We start from the raw sequence: 9,015 nt of genomic DNA on the forward strand, positions 1-9,015 counted from the left end.
AGGAAGAGACCAAAAGTGGACTCCATAATATAAGAATATTTGAACAAATAGAGCCAGGGATGTAGCTCAGTAGCACAGCACACCTGCTTGGCAAGTGTGAAGTCCTGAGGCCCTAGTATGCAGGAAAAAAAAAAGTAATAATAAAAAAGAATATTTAAACAAAGTTGTTTATAAAAGCTGAAAGGGGCTGGGGAGGTAGCTCAGGGGCACAGCATCACAGCACTGCAAGCGTCATAAATACACCATGCACATGTGCGTGTATACGTGTGCGCGTATATGCTTCTGAAGAGGTGAATTTGGTTACTAGGAAACTTACTTTTTCACCGTACCTGGTCTCCTACTAGGCTCATGTACTACTTTCCCACACTCCGCGAAAGATTCCCCTTACACAATCTGCTTATAATCCTAAAGGAATTATCTGTGCAAACCCACATATCTCCTGACCACTGCACATGCTATGGTTATAGTGACAAGGACAACACATCTACTTTTCACTACCAAGAACAGGGACCAAGGGGTACAGCTCAGTGGTACGGAGCCACGCTGACTTAGTACCTGCAAGGGCCTGGCCTCCACTCCCCAGCACCAAGGAAAAAGAAGTCAGCCTTCAACTATAACATGAAGTCATATTCACAGTTACACGGTGAAACAATCACACGGAAAAAAGCTTGTCTTTATATGAAACAAATAATTTGCCAATACTATTCTCCAAAACTTTATTACACCAGAGGGCAGAATCTATGTGAAAGTGACACTTGCAGTCCAATACTTAGCAGAACAACACAGGAGGATGCAGAGTGTGTGTGTGCGCGCGTGCGCGCGTGTGATAGGGGTGCTCTTCTGCTTGGAAGTACTTTCTGAAGTTACTCCCTAAATCAGGAGTCAACATCTGTATTTGTTTCGCCCAGTATTTGATGAGAGGATTTGGAGGTCGAAGGTTGCTGGTGCTTTTTACAATTCTCCACTGAAAATAATGCCCAAGGCTCGGCCAATACGTGCTTTCCCCCACCCAGCACTAGGAACGAACCCTCAGCGCCTGGAGCTCCAACTTCCCGGAGTAACTTCCCCGCGGTCACTCGAGAAGGCAAGCCAGCAGGGAGCACGGCGTGCCGGCCGGCTCCGTCTCCACCCCGCCTCCCCACGCAAGCAACCCGGAAAATCGAGGCCAGCGCGGCTCAAGGTTACAGGAACTCGACTCACAGCGCGGAGGGGAGCCAGGCTGGCGCCTGTCGTTCGCAGTGGGCCCCTCTCGACCTCCGCGCACCCCGACGCCGAGGCGGCCAGGCGACCGAAGGTGTCCCGGCGGCCGGCGCGACCTCAGCCGCCCCCGAGGCCCCGCTCACGGGCCAGGTCGGCCGACCGTCCCGACGCCGAGCCTCGGGTCCCCCGGTCCGCCAGCCCGGGCGGAAACGCGTCCCCGTGCCTCTGGGTTCCTCACCTGACGTTCTGCGCGGGACTCCGAGCCAGCTTCGCGCTGCATCCCGAAGCTGCCCTCGTAAACACTCTCTGGCCAGCCCGAACTGCCATGACCGTCTCTCAAAAGCCGGCAGCCACCTCAGGCTAGGGTGGCGCCGCGGTACCGCCCTCAGGCGGGCGCCGGCGCCTTGCAGCCAATCGGTGGTCCCCGAGGAGCAGGATACGCCCCTTTCCCGCTCTCCCAGCTCCAGCTGACGTAGGCTCCCAAGGCCGCCGGGCGGACGGCAAACGCCCTGGCCTCCTGCCGGCCAATCACGAGGGCGCAGGGCCCCAGGACACGCCCCTACGCCTGCCGCCCGCTCACGCACTTACGTAACACTCTAGGGGACGCCCCCGTGGCCTCGGGGCTGCTTCCGGTCTCGAGGCCCGACACGTGAGCCCCACCTAGGTGCTAGCTACTCAACGGTCCTGCGCCGGACTGGCCGCGTGTAGCGCGGTGACCTCCGGCCGGTTCACCCCACGGGGGTCAGGCAACGTGAGGCCCGGCCCGGGCGGCGCCTCGTTACCTAACTGCGCCCCGCCCCGCCCCGCCCCGCCCGCGTGTGCGTGGCGGGCTCTCGGCCTTGCTGCGGCCGCGCGGTGCTTTTCAGGAACGCAGTCAGCCGTGCGCGCCGCGCTCCGCCGCCTCGTTCAGCCTGCGCCGCCTCGCGGGCTGCCCGCGGGGACCGGAGCGGCGTCCTCGGGGAGGGGCTGGCCGGGCTGCCCGGCTGCTCCAGTGTGTGGGCCCCCGAAACAGCTGCTTTTCGTAAACCGAGGGTTTTGTTTTTCTCCCGAAATCGAAGAAAAATATTAGAGGCCAAGTGTAGGAGAGTGTTCATTACGCCAGCGAGAATTGCTCTGTGTGGCGAGACCCTGGCGCAAAAAAGAAAGGAATCATTGTCCTTACGTTATTTAAGTCTGTCTCTGCGATTCATACAGATGTATTCAGAAATAAAATGCCTGGCTTGCTTTAAAATAATCTCTGGGAAACAAACTTGATCATCTGCTGATGGCTATTGAACTTGGGTAAGTAGGGAGTTTTCCATAGCCACAGATTTTGCAAATGTTTGACGCCGTCCATAATAAAATATTTTGTATCAGTGTCCTTCACTTTCTGTCTTCAGGATATCTTTCCGTATAAAACCTCCGGATGGACTTACACTCGGTATCTTACTTCGGTTTTTGCTCATTCTTCAAAACCTTAAATGTATAGGGAATGAAACCTGGAAAACTTAAGTGGATAGAGATGGTGCTGACTCTTAGTAGTTTTAATAGTGTGTTTATTTCTTTTTTGCAGGGGGTGCTGGGAATCTGATTCTGGACCTTGTATTTGCCAAGAGAGCGTGGACCACTGAGATATTCCCAGCCACTTTTTTTTTTTTTTTTTTTTTTTGGTTTTTTATGTGTGTGTGTGTGTGTGCGCGCGCGCGCGCTCGCGCGGCCAGCTCAGCCCACCAGGGGGCGGGGCTGGCTGGCATGTGGTGCTGGGGATTGAACCGCGGACCCTGTGCTTTGCTAAGCTTGTTCTAAGTAGGTGCTTTAGACCACTGAGCCATCTCAACAGCCCCACTATTATTATTTTTTTTAATGTTATGTATTTGGTACAGGGTTTTACTATGCAGCTCAGACGCAGTGACCCTGTTTTCAGCCTCCCCAGCACTGGGATTACAGGCATACGCTGCTACACCTGACCTTGATGAGGTGGGGCTGGCCTTACAATTTTTGTCTCCTGTCATTTGCCATGTGTTAAAACAGATTTGGGGAAGAACATGCCTCATGAAAATTTTGGACTCTTGTCAGCCAGAAAGTGAATTAGGGGGCCACCAAGATAGCTCAGCAAACTGAAGTGCCTGCGTAAGTTTAGGCAAGCACAGGGACCACGGTTCAATCCCCAGCACCTTATGTCGCACAGGCTCTGCCCACAGGGCGGGCTCAGCCAGCTAGCGCAGGGGTGTGGTGGTCCACATCTGTAATCCCACCGCTGGGGAGGCTGAAAGCAGAAGGATGAGTATGAGCTGCAAAGAGAGACCCTGCAGCAACCAAATACGTTTTTTTAAAAAAGTCAGTTAGCAATGGATGCTGCTCTTAAATCTCAGGGGAATGGTTTCCCTGGGACAGTCTGGCCTGATTGCTTCCTGCACACATAGAAGGGGACACTGAACCTGCTCTGTTTGTTCCCTTTCTGATTTGCTCCTCAATGTGAGGAAGCTATTTCAGTTCTCAGGGCTTTCACCTTTGGCCTGAAAAACTGATGGCCCTTGGGCCAAGTTTTTCATGAACTGGCCACAAGTGTGATAAGGACCAATCTCATTGCTGAGTCTTCTTCACTCCAACTTTCTCTCAAAGCTATTTCTTTTCTTTCTTAGTGTTTGAAGGCATGTTGTATAAAGACCAGAGACCCAACCTGAGAAAGCTGTTAGTCCCAGTTATCTCTGCAGTTTGTGTAGCAAGGGTTGGGAAAGTAGTGCCAAGCACAGAGAGTTCCTGGCTTCGCCACTCTTCCATCCCAGCTCTATACCCCCCACCCCTGACAATAATGCCTGTTGACTAGTCTTTTGAGGCAGAGCCATTAGAGTACAGATGATTTCTGTTTGTTTGTTTGTTTGTTTTTCTTATGGTGGAACCAGGGAGTGAACTCGGGCCCTTGCGCTTGCCAGGGAAGTGCTTATTCTGTTGAGCCATCTCCCTGGCCCCAAATAGTGAATTTTCTTTCTTTTTCTTTTCTTTTTTTTTTTTTTTTCTGTGCCAGGGATTGAACTCAGGACCCTGCGCTTGAGCACAGATGATTTCACTGATAGAACAGAAAGCAGTTTTTGGACAGTTAGGTGTTTGATGTTAGCTTTACATAAAAACAGGTATTAAGGGAGCTGATAACCACCACTCCTAGTCTTCAGATTGTAGACAGCTAAGTTAGGTAAAACTATTGTAGGCAGGCAGGGCTAGGCCATCCAGGGAGTCAGTGCAGAAGGTGCAACTGGGGTGGGGGGAGCAGGCACACCGTGGAAGGCCAAGCTTCAGATGGGAAGACTGCGCCTAGGAACTTAGAGATAAACAATAATGATTGGGATTATGAGCTACGTAGTAAGACCTGTCTCAAACACACACACACAAATAGGCATCAGTCACCAGGGTGGAGGACCAGGACCTTGACCTCTCCCTTCCAGAAAAGGCTCTTGCTCTTTCCAGGCACGCTTGCTGTATGACTTGCTTCCCTGTTGGAGCACTATTACCTACGCAGCTGTACTTGTAGTCTTACTGGTTGGTCATAGTCTTGTCCCACCTTATACTCACCTTGTGATTCTCGCTCTATAAAGGCGTCCGTGTCAGTGGGGTCTGCAGCAACCCACTAGCCAGGCTGCCTTCTTGTCTCTGTTATACAGATGCTATCTTTGCCTCAAATATATTCTGTTATTTATTTATTTATTTATTTTGTGTGTGTGTGTGGCCAGCTCAGCCCACCAGGGGACGGGGCTGGCTGGCATGTGGTGCTGGGGATTGAACCGCGGTCCCTGTGCTTTTGTTTAGCTTAGCTTGTTCTAAGCAGGTGCTTTAGACCACTGAGCCATCTCACCAGCCCCTATATTCCGTTATTAACCTCTGTTGCTCCTTAGAATTTATTCTTCGACTTTGGGAACACAAACTTGGCATATTGGACATCTAGCAGGTTGAGAGTTACAAGATTCCCCTTCAATTATTTGAAGTCCTGCATCATCCCTATACCAGGAGGACTGCCTCTTTTTTTCCTTTTTTTCCCAGGGCATATTTCCAAGCCAACAAGTGAGTCCTGGACTTAGGACTTAGACATTTAACTGAGGATTAAGAAAGGAAAAGCAAAAAAAAAGAAAAGAAAAAGGAAAAGCCAGAGGGTCACAGGATGTTGAGAAAAGGGGTACAGGGGCCATGAAGAGTTGTTCTCTTCTTTTTAAAAAATTGTGTTTAGTACTGGGTGGACAGGGTCTCCTTAGATCAGACTCAGTGATCCTTCTATTTTCAGTTTCCCAAGTGCTGGGATTAAAGGCTCATGCCACCACGCCTAGTCTATGTTCTCAAGCACCTCCACCTCAATTCCACTGGCCCTGTGAGGTATGCTACAGGTACAAGAACAGAACCAGCAGGGATGGACAGGGACGTCTCTCTCCTTGGTTTTCAGAACGGGAAAACGATGTGGGATTCCACCTTCCCTGCTCCTCAGGATGCATATTTGAAAGCTAGGACTCCTTTGAACTCCAGCTCCCGAGAAGTGTCCATCCAGACTTTCACTGCGGGAGCTGGGGGTGTGGCGCATGCCTCTAATCCTGGCATGTGAGTGGCTGAGGCAGAGGGATTGGCACAAATTTGAGGCCACTTACATAGAAATGAAAAATATTAGGCTGGACAGGTAGATATACATTAAACACAATTTGGTCCAAAGTGATCTTGTGAATAATTTCATGAAAACCTGTCTAAATAAATAAATAAAAGTTAGGTGCTGGGTATGGTGATGCACACCTATAATCCCAACACTCTGGAGATTGAAGCAGGAGGACTGTTGCAAGTTGTAGACCAGCCTGGGCTACATATTGAGTTCAAGGCCAGCCTGCACTACATAGCCAGTCCCTGTCTCAGAAAAATAAAAAAAATAGTATTGATACTGGCCCTAAGCACCCTCCTAGAAAATGGGAAAAGTGGTTGCCAAAGGAAACTAGAAATTGCAACACTACATCTTGAACTGGTCTACCCTTTGGGAATACATTAAAAAGATGTGGCTTTCAAGGGAGCACCCCCCCCCCGTAAAGATTCTAGTACAAACTACCCCCATCAGCCAGAAGGGGACCTGCGCGGTGGTAGCAGCTGCTCCAAAGTTTAAGATAGATCACTGAGAGGGGATCCCCCTTAAAACAAGTCCTTGCTTTCAAGGATATAAAACAGACAAGACCCTAAACCCTGGCTTATGATAAGGAAGCACAACAAACACAGATTCCATCTAGAATTTTTCACTCTTTTCCCTTCTGACTCCTATTGGTTATAAATGTATAAAGTTAACTAACAAAAAACTTAAGATAACTTTTAAATCATTGCAAAAAAAATTGTTATGACTTACACAAAATGTCCTATTTTATGACCCCTAGGAAAAGTTCTGATTGGTCTATTTATAGTTATAAACATAGAACTATAAACTATAATAAATTATTATAATTCAGAATGGATAGACTTTCTCATTGTATTGTTGGTGAGATGGCAACAGTACAGGGGGCCAAGGTGAAAGTGGACATCAAGCTGAACCTGAGCAAAAATGAACTAAAAAGATGCCTGAGAGCTGAGAAGAAAGTGGCAGAGAAGGAGGCCAAGTAGAAAGAGCTCAGTGAGAAACAGCTAAACCAAGCTGCTGTGGCTGCCCCTAGTCACACTACTGACAATGGTGTGGGTGCTGAGGAAGAGCGCCTAGACCCAAATCCATACTACAAGATCCGCAGTCAAGCAGTGCACCAGCCAAAGACCAGTGTTGAGGATCCATACCCACACAAATTCCACGTAGACATCTCACTCACCCGCTTCATCAAGGAATACAGTCACCTGCAGCCTCGGGATCACATGACTGACATCACCTTGCAGGTGGCAGGTAGAATCCATGCTACAACAGCTTCTGGGGGGAAGCTCATCTTCTACGACCTCCGAGAAGAGGGAGTCAAGTTGCAAGTCATGGCCAATTCCAGAAATTATAAATCAGAGGAAGAACTTATTCATATCAACAACAGACTGCATCGGGGAGACATAATTGGAGTTCAGGGGAATACTGGGAAAACCAAGAAGGGTAAGCTGAGCATCATCCCCTACGAGATCACACTGTTGTCCCCCTGCCTGCATGTTACCTCACCTGTACTTCGGCCTCAAAGACAAGAAAACACAGTATCGGCAGAGGTACTTGGACCTGATGCTGAATGACTTGTGAGGCAAAAGTTTATCATCTGCTCTAAGGTCATCACATGTATTAGAAGCTTCTTAGATGAGCTGGGATTCCTGGAGATTAAAACTCCCATGATGCACATCATCCCGGGAGGAGTGGTGGCCAAGCCTTTCATCACCACAACAAACTGGACATGAACATATACATGAGGCTTGCTCCAGAACTCTACCATAAGATGCTGGTGGTTTGAGGCATTGATCAGGTTTATGAAATCGGACGCCAGTTCTGGAATGAAGGAATTGATTGACTCACAATCCTGAATTCACCACCTGTGAGTTCTACGTGGCCTACACAGACTGTCATGATCTCACGGAAATCACAGAGAAGTTGGTTTCAGGGATGGTGAAGAGCATGCAGGCAGCTACAAGATCACCTACCACCCAGGTGGTCCCGAGGGCCAAGCCTACAAGATCAACTTCACCCCGTCCTTCTGGAAAATCAGCATGGTGGAGGAGCTGGAGAAAGCCCTAGGGGTGAAGCTGCCTGAAGCTAACCTCTTCAAAACAGAAGAAACTCACAAAATTCTTGATGATATCTGCATAGCAAAAGCTGTTGAATGCCCTCCACCTCAGACCACAGCCAGGCTCCTTGATAAGCTTGTCAGGAGTTCTGGAAGTGACGTGCCTCAAGCCTACGGTCATTGTGATCACCCACAGATCATGAGCCTGTCAGCTAAATGGCATCGTTCTAAAGAGGGTCTGACAGAGCGCTGTGAGCTCTTCGTCATGAAGAAGGAGGTGTGCAGCGCTTACAGTGCTTACACTGAGCTCAATGATCCCATGAGGCAGAAGCAGCTGTTTGAAGAACAGGCCAAGGCCAAGGCTGCCAGTGACGGCCATGTTCATCGGCGAGCACGTCTGCACAGCCCTGGAGTGCGGGCTGCCCCACACAGCCGGCTGGGGCACAGGCATCGGCCGCATCACCATGTTCCTCACAGACTGCAACAACATCAAGGAAGTGCTCCTGTTTCCTGCCATGAAGCCCGAAGACAAGAAGGAGACCATGGCAAGCTAACATGGTGGAAAGCACAATGGTTGGCATTTCTGTCTAGAAAATAATTCCAACTTGTGTTAACTCAGATGTCCGCATTTTTGCAAGAAGATCAAGTCTGTGAAAGGATTGTTAGATGTAGTCATCCATGTGACCACAATTCAGTTCAGCCAGCAGAAGCAAGAAGAGGAATTAAGGGGCCGGGCAGATGGCTCAGTGGAATAAGCACTTCCCTGGCAAGTGCAAGGGCCTGAGTTCAATCCCTGGTTCCGCAAAAAAAAAAAGAAGAGGAATTAAGAATTTCTTTTTACTCCTTCTTACCAAATAAACCATTTGTTTCTACAAAAAAAAAAAAAAAATTAATACGCTGAGCTATAAGAGGCTCAAGTCAACAACTTCTGACATTGCCAGTCCTGTGGATAACCCACTACTATTATGGCCTACTGGACTATATTGGATTATTTTGCTGAATTCAAGCATCTACAATATTTGAGTGGCAATGGAATACCCACCTCCGACAAAACTAACCAAAAAAGGGAATATAAGTGAAGGACCATTTTGTAGTGAAAAAAATATCTATCTATCTGTATATATAAAATGGGATAGATATACAGCTACTTTCTCTT

At 48.9% G+C, this 9,015-nt stretch overlaps 1 protein-coding gene and 1 pseudogene across 2 annotated transcripts in view; one reads left to right on the forward strand and one right to left on the reverse strand.

Annotated features, from left to right (window-relative positions):
* Coq10b (coenzyme Q10B) overlaps positions 1-1,647 on the reverse strand; it is a 26,968-nt gene extending 25,321 nt beyond the window's left edge. The window contains exon 1 of one of the 2 annotated variants that reach the window (XM_023712402.1): positions 1,439-1,647. In XM_023712402.1, coding sequence (XP_023568170.1) covers positions 1,439-1,527 — 89 coding nt within the window. In that variant the 5' untranslated portion in view covers positions 1,528-1,647. Of the gene's footprint in view, positions 1-1,200; positions 1,363-1,438 lie in introns of those variants that run through there. The other variant, XM_023712403.1, reaches the window with a different exon arrangement.
* Positions 1,648-6,669: 5,022 nt separating this feature from the next.
* Positions 6,670-8,450, forward strand: LOC101574872 (annotated as a pseudogene).
* The last annotated feature ends 565 nt before the right edge of the window (positions 8,451-9,015 follow it).

Source organism: Octodon degus, unplaced genomic scaffold, assembly GCF_000260255.1.
Source record: "Octodon degus isolate 3935 unplaced genomic scaffold, OctDeg1.0 scaffold00025, whole genome shotgun sequence".
NCBI classification, from domain to species: domain Eukaryota; kingdom Metazoa; phylum Chordata; class Mammalia; order Rodentia; family Octodontidae; genus Octodon; species Octodon degus.